Here is a 17747-nt window from a genome sequence, read left to right on the forward strand (position 1 = left end):
AATTTAAGTCCAGCGTCAATTTTCACCCCCAGACTGGTGACAACTGGTTTTGAGTAGGGAGAATGAGGGCCATGATCAACATAACAACCCACAGCCCTGCTGTTGGGGTGAAAAACATTGAGCTCTGTCTTTCCTTCATTCAGATGCAGATAGTTGGCCATTAGCCAAGACTTCACCTTGTTAAGACAGGACACAAAGGACTGGATAGAGAGACCTTTCTCCTGACACAATGGAGAGTAAATCTGGCAATCGTCTAGCCTGGCAAGCCAGACTAAATAAATGTATTATTTATCAAATCAAACTTTGCAAAGCAAGAATTTGGTCTAGTTCACTAGGCTAGCAATCATCAGCATAGAGCTCCAGATGTCACGTGACTCTCAGAGAGTAGACGCCATCTTGGCAGGCAACAAAGGTAAACAAAATGAACGGAATCGGGTTGGATTTTACTTGGTCGGAGTTTACTTCACACTTTAAAACCGAAGAAATCGTTTTATGTACCGTAAATCCTCTAATACAGGCCCGGGCCTGTATTTGACTCAAGCTCGTCAAGCTCCTGGCCTTTATTGGAAGGAGGATCAGAATTAGAGGCAGGCCTCAATTTCTATTTGAGCAAAATGAACCAATGGTTCGCTGGAGTTTTTGACAATTAAAATTGCGCTCACTTTTACAAAGTTAAACACATTTCTTTTAACAACGGTAGTTTCGGCTTCAGCCCTCTCCCCCCTCCCCCTGCGCAGCGGCCGCAAACTCACTGATGCGCCTGCAGCCTCTCGGAGTTCCTGCTGCTCTAAACATTAAAATAATTATTTCATTTTCTGTTCCTCACTTCTGATTACCTTCACTGTTGTCTATTTGTTGCAACCACCAGGTACAAAAACTAACTTGTTTTTATTTCACTATTTTTCTGTCCTGCCTGTTTATTATCTTCCTGCATCTCCTCTCAATCCTAAAGAAAAACTGCTACCTGGGTTCATATATATTCACCTTATGAGTTACCTTTGAACTGCAGTTCTAAAAGATCTACTGACCGCAAAAACAGCGGGGTGCTCGCCGGCCACATCAGTTACGTCACCGAGGACAAAACAGGTGATGCGCCCCGATCCACAGCAGCAAGAAGCATCAGGCACAAATAAAAGAATAAAAGACAGAAAACATAAAAGGAAATGAGCCGACATGAACGATCGCGTGTTAAATTAGTTTTTGAGGTGGCGACATCTGATTTGATAATGTTACTGTGGCCGTGCTCAGGACGCAGATGTCTGGAGTGCGTCAACAATCAGAGCTTGCATATGCAAGCTGGTTAAGATTAGGATATGATCAGAGGCGGAGCTGGCCTAAATGGCGCCCTGTGCGAGATCCCCCGTGACGCCCCCCCACCCCCCCAACACACACACAAGAAAAAAAATTACACCTACAACTTTGTTTCAAATTGCGTGGAGTGTATTATGTATAACAACGTTTGCTAACTGAATACAACATCCAGCTCCTGGCCACCTTCTCACCACTTGTCAAAGTTCTACTGAAATAGTGATGATGACAACACCTGCCATCGCCTTCATTCCTGGGAAATATGAAAGTAGTTGGCACCTTGGTAGGTCCTCCTCGAACTAGCTCTGTGCGTATGCTGTCGGTAATTGGTGATGGCCACTTGGCTGGGTCTGAAGAAAGAGGCTCATCATCACCTTCAATGGGACTCATTGGTTGATCGTTCAGGCTTCTCTATTGACGGAAAACAGAAGCGTAACTCAACACATTGCTATGTGGAACATTTCACATATTCTATTAAAATACAATATGTGACATTCAAATTTCTCTAATGTTTGCAGGACACACACACGCACACACACACACTTGTGCAAAACTTACCTGACATATCTTGTTGGGGAGATGTGGCAGCTGGCTGTCCCTCATCAAGTTCACATATACTGGTAGGTCTCTCTATTGACAGAAAATGGAAGCATAACTCACCACATTGCTATATGGAACAATTCCCATATTTTGTGAAAATACTATTTAAATGTCTATAGCTAAATGTTTGCTGGACACACACACACACACACACGTGCAAAACCCACCTAAAGTATCTTCCTGGGGAGATGTGGTGCCAGCAGACTGTCCCTCCTCAAGTTCAAATACTGGCCTACTGGTATGAGCAGTGGAGGTAGATGGCTGTTCCTCAGTGGCAGCTGATGTCATCCCAAAACATCTGCGTAGGGCTCCTGATGTTGCATAAAACAAACAATACAATCTTCATGTCACGTCTGTTGCTTTAGCATTTTAATTAACATGTTACAATGAGCATTTAGTTTTCAGCAGTGGTGGAAAGAATTCTGAAAATCTGTACTCAAGTAAAAGTACTGTTACACTGCTAAAATATTACTCATTTACAAGTAAAAGTACTGGTGTTAGAGAAATACTCAAGTAAAAGTACAAATTATTCATAAAAACCTCAGAGTATTATTTATTTTTAATGGCTGATGTCACCATCACTTCTCCAGACCGGGGCTGCCTGGAAATTGTGTGTTTTCCTTTACCAAAAGTTAAAACACCAACAATCTATTAATCATTAATAATTGATAAAATACAAAACAAGTGTTTTTCCCTAATTTTTTTGTCATTTTAAGTTTTTATTTCCTTATTCAGCAAATGTCTCCGGCACACAAAGAACTAAATGACCAGAGGAGCCACAACTATTGATTAAATATCCATGAATCCGTTTTAACTGGTTAAATTCTTCAACTCTCCCGCACTGCTTCAAGGTCACTGTTATGGCGTTTGAAGCGTGCCACAACCCGTGCACGCGGATTGGGTCCACAGCGCGCGTGTGAACGGGAATCGCGAGCGAAAATATACATGGCAGCGCGCGTGTGAACGGGACTCGCGAGCGAAAATATACATGGCGAGAGGTCATTTGTGCACTGAGAGGGAGCAAACTGTGTCTGTGAGCGCACAAGGATGTGCACAAGTGACAAACCTGCGTGCGCGCGTTGTCAACGAGCACACGGCAGAGGAAAACGTGCGCGCGCGGCAGCCTCTGTGCGTGCTCGGCAGCCTCTCTCCGCGCTCGGTTTCTGACTCCTGCTCGCTCGGCTGTAAGGGCTTTTGGCACTCTGGAGGCGTGGCCTGTGGCAGATCTTCTCTGTCCTCTGATTGGTTAGTTTACCTCGCACTTTCCCCTCTAACTATCTATATAAAAAAGTCTGATATTCAGTAGTTGCTGGCATAGCTCAGTTGGGAGAGCGGGTGACTCTTGCCCCGGAGGATCCAGGTTCGAGTCCAGGTAAGGGAAATGCAGTAGATGTCATGTTAATTTTTCTTAATTCCAGGTATTTTACAGTTGTGACCGTTCAACTGTCATTAAACGTCCGAATGTTTGCTGGGCAGTGTTTTAAAAAGTGCACATAAGCTAGATGGTTTTAACCATATAAAATTGCATTTTTTGTGATACTGGAAAAATACATACTGAAATAAAACTACTGATTGAAAACTTTATGACTGTGGTTGTACAATATTATACAATACTATATGACTCACTAATACACTGCAAACTCCCTTAGAGTGGGGCTTCCAGAGAGAGAGAGAGAGAGAGAGAGAGAGAGAGAGAGAGAGAGAGAGAAGTTCTTGCCTCATTAATGAATTGTTTATTTTTTTCAGTATTTAATTGACAAATTATCCTTTCAAATAATTAATTGATGAGTTACATAATTGTCCATTTAGAATTGTTGAATCCTCCTTTGGTATACAGATCCTCACTGAGCCATGTACTGTGAACAAATAGTTTCTCCATGATATTATCCAGCAAGGTCCCATTTTTGTCAAAACAAGGGTGAGGTAATGAAAAAATAGAAATATTTCATTAAATTAACATTTAAATTATTTATATGCATCATTAAAATAAAAAAAAACATGTTTTGAAATATATAAAGTGCACCAAACTTGACTCAGTCCATTCAACAATTCTAAATGGACAATTATGTAACTCATCAATTAATTATTTGAAAGGATAATTTGTCAATTAAATACTGAAAAAAATAAACAATTCATTAATGAGGCAAGAACTTCCCTCTCTCTCTCTCTCTCTCTCTCTCTCTCTCTCTCTCTCTCTCTCTCTCTCTCTCTCTCTCTCTCTCTCTCTCTCTCTCTCTCTCTCTCTCTCTCTCTCTCTCTCTCTCTCTCTCTCTCTCTCTCTCTCTCTCTCTCTCTCTCTGGAAGCCCCACTCTAAGGGAGTTTGCAGTGTATTAGTGTGTCATATATTGTACAACCACAGTCATAAAGTTTTCAATCAGTAGTTTTATTTCAGTATGTATTTTTCCAGTATCACAAAAAATGTAATTTTATATGGTTAAAACCATCTAGCTTATGTGCACTTTTTAAAACACTGCCCAGCAAACATTCGGACGTTTAATGACAGTTGAACGGTCACAACTGTAAAATACCTGGAATTAAGAAAAATTAACATGACATCTACTGCATTTTCCTTGCCCGGACTCAAACCTGGATCCTCCGGGGCAAGAGTCACCCGCTCTCCCAACTGAGCTATGCCAGCAACTACTGAATATCAGACTTTTTTATATAGATAGGTAGAGGGTAAAGTGCGAGGTAAACTAACCAATCAGAGGACAGAGAAGATCTGCCACAGGCCACGCCTCCAGAGTGCCAAAAGCCCTTACAGCCGAGCGAGCAGGAGTCAGAAACCGAGCTCGCAGAGAGGCTGCCGAGCGCGCACAGAGAATGCCGCGCGCGCACGTATTCCTCTGCCGTGTGCTCGTTGACAACGCGCGCACGCAGGTTTGTCACTTGTGCACATCCTTGTGCGCTCACAGACACAGTTTGCTCCCTCTCAGTGCACAAATGACCTCTCGCCATGTATATTTTCGCTCGCGAGTCCCGTTCACACGCGCGCTGCCATGTATATTTTCGCTTGCGATTCCCGTTCACGCGCGTGCTGTGGACCCAATCCGCGTGCACGGGTTGTGGCACGCTTCAAACGCCATACACTGTGAGTTAACATAGCCGCGGTGTGCTGTGCAGCACACTTAACGCAACACGATGACATCATCAACTTGTACAGTGCTGAAAGGCGAGACAGTCTCAACTTTCAGCTAAAAAAAAGATCGCTCTAGCCATTATAGTTTTTATTTTATGGCAGTTTACAGTTTAAACAGGATCTTACTAGCAGGGCACCTCCAGCGGCCCGCTGCCGCTCCGTTTTTCGTGGGGTAAATAATACGTAGCTCATTTCCGGAGTCCAAAAAGAAAGGCGAATGGCGCCGGCGCGAGACCTGCCGCCCGCCGTCAATGTATTTAGCAAAATTCTCAAAAACTCATTTTAATTTGATAGCGTTTGGTTATCAGCCTTTCGGTTTTCCCACTCTTAGCTTTTCATAAAAGCTCATTTGACAAAGAAAAAGCTAGCGGTTGGAAGTAGTTCTAATTACATGCAACGTAAGAAGCTAGCAAAAGACATTTGAAGGGATCATCATAGCACCATGCAAAACGTACAGATTAGAGAGGTTAGTTAATCAATAAGTTGGGGGACAGGCGGGAAAAATACCAGCTAAATAATAAAGAGATGCATACCTGCATCTTTTCCTCGTTTCTCCTCCTCTTCTTTTCTTTTTTTCCGAAATTGGGCACCAGATGGCTTCGACCGTTTCTTCTCCATTATGTTTGTGAGTGGTGATATGTGAAACGGTACCTGTATCCCTCCATCATCACTCTCCCAGATCCCTCCACCCCCAACCTGATGAAGGGCGCTATAGAGCGCACTACAGAGGCGCGGCGGACTCAAGGGGGGCGCAATAAAATCCCAATATAAACGCAAACAATGACTTTGTTGTGCTTTTATTACAGAAATATTATTATTATCATCACTCATCACTATTATTATTATGAAGAACATGTGATTTCTATGTTTTGTTGATGTATCGGTTGATGGAACAAAAAACCAAACAAAAAAAAAAAAGGAAATTAAATGCCGCCCCCTCCAGACTGCCGCCCTGTTCGGCCGCACATGTTGCACATATCAAGCTCCGCCACTGGATATGATATCAAATTTTCGCCTCCTCTTCGTCCCCGCAAGGTTGAAGTTACCCTCGCGGTCTATCACTGGCAAATCAAAAGTGTGCTTGTTACCACATTCCACCCGGCCACAATAAAAAACCGGCCATTATTCACCTCCGCTGACTCCGACACCGGCCAAAATATGATACCCGGCAGTTAATTAAATACAGGCTAATATTAGAGGATTTACGGTAGTCAGAAATTAAATAGAATAAACATCTCCGACCCTTACTGTGCCCCTGGGATACTTTTTAAAAACGCCAGAAGCTGTCGAAGCGGACTTTTTACCGGACCTGGCCGGGGAACCCCTTGGGATTCCTCCGGAGGAGCTGACCCAAGTGGCTGGGGAGAGGGAAGTCTGGGCCTCTCGACGCTACTGCCCCCCGCAACCCGACTCCAGATAAGCGGATGAAAATGGATGGATGGATGGACATTTAACAGATTTACACGTAAGTAGTTTAAATAGAGTGCTGTGCTGTTTGAATGTATAAACTGAACGCCAAGAGAAATCACTAGTCTGATTTTTTTCTGTGAAAAAAAAAAGGTCAGGCAGGAGCGTCTCAGGATCTGTCTGAGATCTGTCTCGGTGAGACAGATAATAGCAATCCAAAGTGTGATCTGACAATTGATCAACCATTGCTTAAAATGAAATACAGCTTAGCTGGTTAGTTGCTGTGATCATAAAACACGTAAACGGCAGCATGCAGAACTCACGAGGCAACGTTTTACATGATGTTTACATGTTGCTATGAGTAATAAGACAGAAAAAGCCACGCCAAAATAAGTTTAGGAAGCCCACTAAGAATCATTATAAAACCATACACAGTTGAGGAAACGTTGGTTTAAGTACCTGATATGAAGTGGTCGCAGCATAAGCGAAAACCTTTACTCTCGGGGTCCCACAGTTTCACTAGTGCGTTTTATTACAGTGATCTAACGTTTGCGGCGTTCCGGATCTTGGGGAATCCTGTAGATGGCTCATTCCTCATGTCGTCCGCGTCTGTTCTGCATCCTGGGGCCAAGCCCCCACAATGCCGCTCTAAAAATGGTCCCATCCCGGAAGTAAGAAAAATTGCAGTTCCACCCTCATCCGCTGGGGGCTGGTGCCAGAAGCGAGCAAATCCTCATTGACTCCCATGTTAAAAATGCCGATTTCACAGCAGAAATAAACATGTTCACAGCCTGGTTCCAAAACATGTTTTTTGTCTAAATTATCTAGTTTATACTCATGACAACTCTGAGGGGGGTGAATTTTTTTCTCACTCTTCTGTTTAAGAGTATTGAAAGCCTAAAATTCTGTATAATTAATGAGCAGCCGACCCACGTGACCGCCGCCTCAGACCCACGTGACCACAGAGCTAGCTCTGTGGAAAGGCCCCAGTACAGCCTCGGTCCCTCCTGGAAACTGTGTCGGGATTTTGAGTCTCTGTGCTTGTGAATTCTGTTTTGGATATTATTGGTGCAATTGTTGGACAAAATGACTTGCTGTGGTATTAATTGCACTAATAGAGCGTCCAAGGAGTCTCCACTTCATTTTTTTCGGTAAGTTAAAATCTATTTGTATTTTATGTCACTGCTGCCTAGCTGAGTTTACCGAAGTAGCTAGCTAACTATCAGTTTAACATGTAGCATGTACTGTTTAACCATGAAATTTAAATGTAAAATACGGTAAAATAATTAATAGGACATATTTCGATGGGTAAAACCCAGTGCATTTAAGATAAAAATGGGTTGAAATATGACGGAGCGCGCCGCTTGGAAGGACACCTGTGCTCCATTCTTTCATCCGGTAATCCCCAGCGGTCAGGCCGGGCAGGCTGACCGATGCGGCGCCTCGCTGCTGCGGGCTGACCGCTCGTGGAACTCTCGAACTCGGAGACAGATCTGACGGGAGAAATACTGCAGCTCGTTGAGAAGTCTATAGGGCATACAGCGTTTCCCTTAAATCCCACCGCCACGCCGACAAGATCCCAAGTTTCTTTGTTTTTGTTGGCGCTGTTTACCGAAGAAGCAGCGGGAACACCAGCAAGTTTCATCAGACTCGTAAAGTTAGTTTTTGCAGGGGACCCCCTGTATTTTACCGCTCCCTCCCGCAGTCTTCCCCTATTAAAATTTAAAATGTGTAACTTTATGTTTTGGGATGAATGACTAATATTCATGTTAACTAAAACGTTAGGTATTTAGGGGGAAAAAACAAAATAATAAACATTATACAGATGTCAAATAAATCAAACTGTAATTAAACTATATATTTTCAAAGTCTCGATTCTGGATAAAATCCAACAACATATGCTTTATAAATAAACATAACACATGGCTTTTACACACACACACACACACACACACACACACACACACACACACACACACACACACACACACACACACACACATTACATTGTGATTTCTTAGTAAATATTCTATTTGGCGAGAGATAAACTTTATTGTATTTATCCTAGTGAATCTATAATTTAACGGGTAAACTAGCAGTAGCACATCCAACATCAAAGAAAGTAAAATGTTATTATCAGGAGAGGGAGAATATTTAAGTGGTTAGCAGCAGTGTGCTAGCCGATGGCCCCCTCCATGAGGCCACCACAGCTCAGCAGAACACCATTGTAGCTTCTTCTGGGGAGAAAAACACTTAGAGAAAAAATAAAGTTAACAGCTGAAATAGCAGGAAATAATACAGTTAAAGAGCAGATTGTAGAAGAAAGAAACCCCTGGGTTAAACTGGTCTGTCTACTGCATAATGCTGAACTCTAACATGTGTCCTCAGGGAAGGACCTGATTGGTGTCCAGAACCTGCTGAAGAAGCACCAGGCTCTGCAGGCTGAGATCACAGGTCATGAACCTCGCATCAAGGCTGTCACCCAGAAAGGAGAGACCATGGTGGAGGAAGGTAGAGCAGGTCTGGTCCTGACATGTTTCTGAGGTGTCTGCAGGTTCTAGCTCACTTTTTTTGGGTCCAGGTCACTTCGCTGGTGAGGAAGTGAAGACTAAACTGTGGGAGCTTCATGGACGTTGGGACACGCTGAAGGCCAAGGCGTCCAAGAGGAGGCAGGACCTGGAGGACTCTCTGCAGGCCCAGCAGTACTTAGACGTCGTTGCTCGTTTGAGCGTCTCATGGGTTAGGGGTAGAAGTGCTGGCCTCGCACAGGAAGTGATGACAAACATGTTCCCGGCGCTCTTATTTCAAACGGTTTACAAGCTGTGATGTGTGTTCCCGCTGCAGAGCAGCCATGACACGTGGCAGCCGGCAGAAGGCTCACGCTTTTCCACTAAACACCCTCAGAGCTGCGTCTGCGGTGAACTGAGCAGGGTTTGTTTTACGGTGGCGGATCCGATTGGACCATCGCTGCGAGAAAGCTCCACTTGTGTCAGACGAGCTGAAGGTTCAGATGTTCTGCTCCACTGGCTCTCCTGAAGAAGCACGAGGCCCTGATGCCGGACCTGTCGGCTTACGGCAGCAGCATCCAGGCCCTGAAGGAGCAGGCCCAGTCCTGCAGGGGGAGTTCAGAACCCTCGGCCCGTCAGAACATTCTTATCCACCACGTTCTAACACCAGACCTGTTAACCCGACAGCAACAAGGTAATCAGAAGGTGCTTTTGTCCTGCAGGACCTGAAGGCCAACGAGTCCCGCCCATGGGACATCAACAAGGTGGCATCTGAACTGGAGTCAGAAGGTCTGATGGCTGAGGAGGCTCCTATGGTTCAGGCTCAGGTGAGCGTCACCTGCCTGCAGCAGCTGGTCCCTCTCACTTCCTGGTTTAACTCTGCTCGTCTCTGTTTGTAGCAACAAGAACATCTGGGTTCTGCTCCTGGAAAGGTGCATGTTGTCCTCCACCAGAACCAGACGTGGTGTTTTTGTTACCACTCATTTGTTTTTTTTTTTTTGTTTACAGGATGAAGCCGACTCTAACACGGCGTCACCCTGGAAGGTGAGTTCATTCAGCTGATCAGAGGTCACCTCTGATGGCCGCAGTCACGGCCGACCGTGCTGACATCACACAGGAATTCAGGTGACCCGGCAGGCACCAGGTGCTGGTGAAAGTGGGGACATGTCAGCTGGTTGCCATGGCTACAGTTATCTTTATGCATCTGTATGACTGCTGACTGGTGTGTGTTTCCTGCGACCTTTGACCTCAGACCGTACGGTTGGGCGTTCAGACGACGACTAACTTTAATTCCATCAAGGTAAGAGGAAGCTCTTCCCTTCCTGTCTGAGCGATCCGTCTCCAGGTTTCCTCATCCGGCGTCCAGCCCGCTGGCGTCCACCTTCATCTCACCTTCATCTCATCTCACTTCATTTATAGTGCAATACTTTCACATTATCATTTTCCCACACTTCTGTATACCTGTATTTTGTTGTTTTTCAATAAAGAATGACAAATTATTTAAGTTTGGTTTTTGTTGCACACAAATATATATCCGTAAAAAATATCTACAAAGCTAATGTTTACATAACAAGTATGATTGGGTTTTGCAATATGGCACTCAAGTTTATTTTAGTAAGATTTTCAAACCAAGTAAAGTTAGTAAAGAACACATTTCTATTGTCTGCTAAGAAACTGTTGGGATTTAAAATGGGCCTGTTGTACAAATAACTTGTAAATGATTATTCCTCACTTTTGTCTTAACCAAAGAAATTCCAGTAATTGAGCAAAAACATTTTTTTTAACACTACATTTTATAAAACAGGGCGCAAAGTGTCGGCACATGTATGTATGTCGATGGTCCGCCCCAACCAAACCAGGAGACACAGACGTCAGGGAGGCCACGGTTGTCTCCGACGGTCTCTGCAGCTCTCTGGGCACCACGCCTCACGTAGCTGTCTCCAATGATCCAAATGGCTATGGCGAAAAAATAACAGGTTTGTCATAATTGTTAAAAGTACAAAACCATACATGAAGTGGTCAAGACAGGAACTTACACGCTGCGTTGTGTAGCTGATGTTGGAGACACACAGGCTGCCATGGTGACCTTTTAACAGATCTAAGAAAAAAATGTAATAAAAGAATGAAACTTAAAAACTCCCAGACCTCATGTCATATTTACTAATCAGCTATGGCTGATTTATTGTTTGGATCACAGTGAGTTACACTAATTCTAATATATTTTTATTTCTATTACACATACATACTTTTTAACTGTTATTTTCACATGACTGTTATCAGGCTATCTTGTTCTGGTTCTGATGATAATTCCGTGTCTTCCAGTAAGTTATCTTGTGCTTACTTCATCTGTATAATGTCTCTTTACTTTTGGTAAATTGTACTGAGTCCAGAATAAAGGTTAGTTGGCTGTACAAGATACAAACAAGTATTACGTTTTGGAAATATATGAAACACCGCCAGCATCTGTTAGAGCCTGTGGCGGGGTGCTGAGGGCCGGCTCCAGCCCAGGAATGAGCTCTCCACGCCGGCCGGGAGGGTTTGAAACACCGCCATCCTCTCCTCTGCTGGCTGTTCATTCTGTTATGGTTACCGGTGCTTGTGTTGCAATGTGAAACGCTTGGTCTCAGATTTTGTAAGAAAGATAATAAAATGTCCCCCCAAAATACGACTTAAATATATTTTCTCTTCTTCATGATACATTTAATGGCTGGTGCGACTCAGGAGTGATAGCGCCGAAAAAAACTGTACTGAAAACTTGCTCAAAGCAAAATGTTTTCATTACGGAAATAAATTATAAACTTACCGATTTAAAACTTTTTTAATACAGGTACTTCTCACGAACAGGCGCAGAAAACCTCCACCTAAACTCCGTGTGACGCCGGGGACACACCGGCCGCGGAAGCACCGAGAAGCTAATCGCTCACGAAATTCGGCCGCTGCTCGCCGCTCCTCAGTTCAGATCAGACGCGCCCCAGTCGAGGCGCGCCTCGGCTCAGCTGTAGTTTTTCTTTTAAACACTTGGTGTCCTCCATTTCCTCTCCGCCTTTCCTCAGCTCTTTTCCTCTACGTTTGAGTGTTTGTGCCTGTGCGTGTGTGTGTGTGTGTGTGTGTGTGTGTGTGTGTGTGTGTGTGTGTGTGTGTGTGTATGTGTGTGTGTGTGTGTGTGTATGAGTTGTTTCTGCCAGTTGAATATCTTGGAACCCGCTCCAATTCTGCAGCTGTATCCTAGCAGTTTCTTCCTAAATGGGTACGTAAATAACCATGTTTTTCCGGGGTCGTACAGCTCCTTGTGTTTCTCAACTTCCATAATTAATTTAAAGTAATCCATCTTAACTGCTTGCCTCAGACTTTCTGCCTCTCTGTCCTGTTTGCTCCGATGAAAAGACACCCAAAACCACACCCCCCTTCACGTGGTCACACACGCACACAAGTTCAATGTGTGTGTATGTGTGTGCGTGTTCGTGTGGTTTTTCTGCAGTGTCTGTTTACGAACACGTTTGACTATTGCAGAATTTTATTTTGAAATGCTTTATTTTGTTAACTTTACCGGCCTGCCTCTTATGTCTATGTTTGACTTCCTGCCAGAATTGACGCAATTCACCTGCGGCTCGCGAAAAAAATAGAGCCAACGCCGAAATGATCGCTGCACGGCGCGGGCTGGAGCGCTGGCTCGCGCCGGCGCGAGGCGATTCGCGTCGCTTCGGCGGCCCATGTGGTCTATAGAATAGCTTAACAAGGGCGCCGAATGAAGGCGGTCCCATTTTCGCGGCGCTTCCGCGGCCAGTGTGTCCCCGGCGTGAGGGTCAGGTCATTGGGTGTTCCAGTTAGCTCCGGTTGAATTGAAACTAGGTGGCTACATCCGTTAGCTCGGCTCCCACCTCCGCTTTAGCTTTGGGTTAGCCAGGGTTAGCTTCAGGTTAGCTCGTAGCTAGTTCGTCACTCGATCCCAGCCTTACAGCCGCACCCTCAGCGCCTCCTCTCTTCCCTTTTATGGAATTGTCTGGGCTGGACGGAACCTGTGACACGGTCAAAATGGCGGTGGTGGCCACCTCCCATTATGGACAAAAAATGTGTTATTGGAGCCTATGGAATCCGTTTGTCCAGTATGTACAGTCTATGCCTGGGGCACAACAGGAATCTACCATATTTCCCGTTTGATTGAGTTTTCTGATGTAGCGTTAGGAAGTTTATAATGGTCTGCCTTAACAGCTGCCCCTTCACACAGTAACATCGCCAAGGTCGGACGCTTGGTTCAGTATGTTTACATTCCAGGAGAAGAGACAGAAGAACAGAAGAAGAACGCTTTTCATTAATTAATCAAAGTACTTTATTTGTGATAAGCTAATCAAAGTATATGTTGATCATTAATAATCAGATGAATGATCTGTGAAATAAAGATGTCATGAGTTATGTGTTTAAATGAATAAACAGGGCTGCACCAGACAGACTGATATGCATTACCGTGGAAACGCATGACACATTGTTTTCAACCAATCAGAACTTTCGTCTGTGGTAGGGCAGAATCTGGTTTGTTTATGAAAGTAGTCCAATCCGGTTTACTAAGATTCATAAACAACTGGGAGATATAAAAAGAAGGCAACGCCATTTTAAGTCAGTTCCACGTTGACATCAGCTCTGTTCGATCCGAGCTCAAAGGAGTTACATCATACTCTCAACATTGTTTTCAACCAGCTCTCAATCCATCAGCGCAAAGAGGAATACAGGCTGGCCATCTGTATTTCCTGTTTTAAGCTGAGAACTGTTCAAGCTGGAGATTTCCGTCGTTTGTACCGACGAGACTACGTTCTTTCAAAATAAGAGTGAACTTGCTGACGCCTGCCGACTACTACCGGAGTCATCCTCAGACGGGCGTTGTGTGCTGTGACCGCTGTTTCAACCAGCTCCAGTACAACCGAGGTCTTGGAACCTGGCAATTCCTGATCTACACGGGAGACTCCATCTACGGTACGGCAATATGGCGGCTCATGTCATCAGCTTCTGAAGCCTCGTGGTAGCCTAGTCATAACAACCAGATTTGCTACGTCAGCCTAGAGATTCTGAACAAAACACACACACACACCAACACGAAACATCTTAATCCATATGCATTCATCATTGAGATAGTCCTGGTAGATTGTAAGAATTTATAATTATAGAAATTAAAGATTCTTAAACAATCCCAACTCTCTCTCTTTTCTTGTCTCTCAGTCAATACAGAGTGTTTAAGTAAACTCCCTGATGATAAAAACAACCACTTCTGATTGATTACTTAGATTGTATAAATATACAAAATCAGATAATTAAATTATCTAATTACAGTATATAAACATACAACTTCAAATCACAACATTATGGCGAGCCAGCCAGGAGATCATCATTGAGACACAGCACCAGCCGGTGACCTTCCTTAACAGTCAGCGCATCAGAGATGGTGTGGTGACCAATTTGCGGAGTGCGTCATGGCTGCTGGCTCTTCAAAGCTTCGACATCGAGGTTCGCTACGCCCAGAACCGACGTAGCCCTCTTGGCATGGGTTTGGCTGCGTGCCAACACTGTTCGGACGACGCCATCGCCTCAGTCCCGCCAGCCAGCCCCCCTCAGACTCTTCTAAACCACCACTACTACGACCAGAACCTGGGAACTCACCTGCTTGCAGCATTCTCGTTCGCACAGGCATCTCTGGAGAAGTCGGCTGAAGGCAGAAAAACTTATTACGATAAGAAAGCCTCACATTCCGAACTCGAGGTGGGTGATGAGGCCTGGTACTACATTTTCGCTCCCAAAACGGGTGGTAATAAGGGGAAGCTGGCTAAGAAACTTTTGCCCAAATGGTCGGGTCCATACCTGATAACAGATAAGATCTCTCCGGTCATGTATCGGATCAAGATCACCGGCAAAAACAGGGCACCCATCTACAAATGGGTACACAGGGACCATATCAAACTGCACAAGGGTTCCGCAGATTTGGCCGATGACAACAACAATCTACCGACTTCAAAAGGGGGGTGAAAAATACGTCCCGTTGGTTCGACAGATTTCTATCTCTGGTTACACAAATTTGTTTGTTTGTGAGTGTGCATGGTTGTCTTTCATGTTATACATCACGTGCAGACTTAGGGTGTGTTGAGACGGACGTGCTATGGGCTCCTGGAGTCCGGTAAACGGCCAGGTAACAGTAAGTGGGTTAGGCCACATAGTACTGTTGTCCAAAATTTTGTTTTTTTCTCTTTACTAATCACAATTCCTTATGGGTACATTCACATGAAGGGATTACTAACTACTGATTTACATTTTAGTACTGATTTACATTTCTGATTTTTTTATAGTATCTTTGAAGTTGATTTAAAAGTGATTGCTATGATTATCCAGTTGATTTATCTTATGGGCCATGACCAATTTTGCCCCTATCCTGACAGCATGTATTTCCAGTGAGGATTCACTGATACCAGATAGGGTTCTTTCATTTTCTGCTTTTCGCATCATCCTTTTTGCATCTCACACAGAGAAGGTTGCATCCATTTCTTCACTTAATGGGTAATTCACATAAAACTTACACATAGTACAACAGGTACTCATAGAGTTAGGTTTTTATTTCTTTGATGACATGAAATGCCATTTTGTCGTGTCTACATTGAAGTGCCTGCACTGTGCTCTCTCTCCTCTGCTGAGCTCGTGAGGATCCTGCTTCCTGGGGGTGGATTCGTGACTCGTCATCTGCATCGACTACTCCTGGGTGGTGCTCCAGCTCGTTGGCCTTGGACGACCGTGGTTCCGGCATGGCTGCTGGGACACCTCATTCGTTGGGATTCCTGTCTACTACTCTTCCCTTTGTGTGGATTACGATAAGTACTGTTGCAAAGTTCAATTTTTATTTGGAATATTACCCTGCCAGTGGATGCAAAGTTCAATTTTTTATTTGGAATATTACCCTGCCAGTGGATACAAAGGTCAATCTTATATTTGGAATAATTACATGCTCGTGGATATACACAAGATTTGCTCCTGCTTTGCTTTTTTTGCCCGTGAGGATATAATGCTGCTGTTGCTTCAATTGGGGCTTCCCTGGGGAATAGTTAATAACCTGCTGACTTGTGTTCTTCCTGAGGAGTGTGCGAGACTGTTCTTCGGCGTGGGGTTCGTACCTCACCACAGTTGGCTGTTCCAGTGGGATCGCATCCTGTCGGTTGTGAGGATTCTTCATAACTTGGGTTTGTTCAACGACCAAGTGGTCTCTTGCAGGACCACATTGACCTTGAAAAGGGGGGATGTGTAGCGTTAGGAAGTTTATAATGGTCTGCCTTAACAGCTGCCCCTTCACACAGTAACATCGCCAAGGTCGGACGCTTGGTTCAGTATGTTTACATTCCAGGAGAAGAGACAGAAGAACAGAAGAAGAACGCTTTTCATTAATTAATCAAAGTACTTTATTTGTGATAAGTTAATCAAAGTATATGTTGATCATTAATAATCAGGTGAATGATCTGTGAAATAAAGATGTCATGAGTTATGTGTTTAAATGAATAAACAGGGCTGCACCAGACAGACTGATATGCATTACCATGGAAACGCCTGACACATTATTTTCAACCAATCAGAACTTTCGTCTGTGGTAGGGCAGAATCTGGTTTGTTTATGAAAGTAGTCCAATCCGGTTTACTAAGATTCATAAACAACTGGGAGATATAAAAAGAAGGCAACGCCATTTTAAGTCAGTTCCACGTTGACATCAGCTCTGTTCGATCCGAGCTCAAAGGAGTTACATCATACTCTCAACATTGTTTTCAACCAGCTCTCAATCCATCACCGCAAAGAGGAATACAGGCTGGCCATCTGTATTTCCTGTTTTAAGCTGAGAACTGTTCAAGCTGGAGATTTCCGTCGTTTGTACAGACGAGACTACGTTCTTTCAAAATAAGAGTGAACTTGCTGACGCCTGCCGACTACTACCGGAGTCATCCTCAGACGGGCGTTGTGTGCTGTGACCGCTGTTTCAACCAGCTCCAGTACAACCGAGGTCTTGGAACCTGGCAATTCCTGATCTACACGGGAGACTCCATCTACGGTACGGCAATATGGCGGCTCATGTCATCAGCTTCTGAAGCCTCGTGGTAGCCTAGTCATAACAACCAGATTTGCTACGTCAGCCTAGAGATTCTGAACAAAACACACACACACACACCAACACGAAACATCTTAATCCATATGCATTCATCATTGAGATAGTCCTGGTAGATTGTAAGAATTTATAATTATAGAAATTAAAGATTCTTAAACAATCCCAACTCTCTCTCTCTTTTCTTGTCTCTCAGTCAATACAGAGTGTTTAAGTAAACTCCCTGATGATAAAAACAACCACTTCTGATTGATTACTTAGATTGTATAAATATACAAAATCAGATAATTAAATTATCTAATTACAGTATATAAACATACAACTTCAAATCACAACATTATGGCGAGCCAGCCAGGATATCATCATTGAGACACAGCACCAGCCGGTGACCTTCCTTAACAGTCAGCGCATCAGAGATGGTGTGGTGACCAATTTGCGGAGTGCGTCATGGCTGCTGGCTCTTCAAAGCTTCGACATCGAGGTGCGCTACGCCCAGAACCGACGTAGCCCTCTTGGCATGGGTTTGGCTGCGTGCCAACACTGTTCGGACGACGCCATCGCCTCAGTCCCGCCAGCCAGCCCCCCTCAGACTCTTCTAAACCACCACTACTACGACCAGAACCTGGGAACTCACCTGCTTGCAGCATTCTCGTTCGCACAGGCATCTCTGGA

At 44.3% G+C, this 17747-nt stretch overlaps 1 protein-coding gene and 2 long non-coding RNA genes across 5 annotated transcripts in view; 2 read left to right on the forward strand and 1 right to left on the reverse strand.

Annotated features, from left to right (window-relative positions):
* LOC139069600 (spectrin alpha chain, non-erythrocytic 1-like) overlaps positions 1-9349 on the forward strand; it is a 78472-nt gene extending 69123 nt beyond the window's left edge. Inside the window, exons 1-3 of one of the 3 annotated variants that reach the window (XM_070550152.1) lie at positions 7438-7606; positions 8844-8966; positions 9037-9349. In XM_070550152.1, coding sequence (XP_070406253.1) covers positions 8954-8966; positions 9037-9281 — 258 coding nt within the window. In that variant the 5' untranslated portion in view covers positions 7438-7606; positions 8844-8953 and the 3' untranslated portion in view covers positions 9282-9349. Of the gene's footprint in view, positions 1-7437; positions 7607-8399; positions 8967-9036 lie in introns of those variants that run through there. The other 2 variants (XM_070550154.1, XM_070550153.1) reach the window with 2 other exon arrangements.
* Positions 9350-9682: 333 nt separating this feature from the next.
* On the forward strand, positions 9683-10208 carry LOC129164257 (uncharacterized). The gene is made up of 3 exons (XR_008563860.2): positions 9683-9789; positions 9862-9894; positions 9971-10208. It is a non-coding gene; the product is annotated as an uncharacterized lncRNA (long non-coding RNA).
* A 333-nt stretch (positions 10209-10541) lies between these two features.
* LOC139069601 (uncharacterized) lies at positions 10542-11827 on the reverse strand. Its single transcript, XR_011520274.1, has 2 exons — positions 10999-11827; positions 10542-10918 (listed from the first exon to the last, which is right to left on the reverse strand). It is a non-coding gene; the product is annotated as an uncharacterized lncRNA (long non-coding RNA).
* Positions 11828-17747: the final 5920 nt, after the last annotated feature.

Source organism: Nothobranchius furzeri, chromosome 4 (assembly GCF_043380555.1).
Source record: "Nothobranchius furzeri strain GRZ-AD chromosome 4, NfurGRZ-RIMD1, whole genome shotgun sequence".
Taxonomy (NCBI): domain Eukaryota; kingdom Metazoa; phylum Chordata; class Actinopteri; order Cyprinodontiformes; family Nothobranchiidae; genus Nothobranchius; species Nothobranchius furzeri.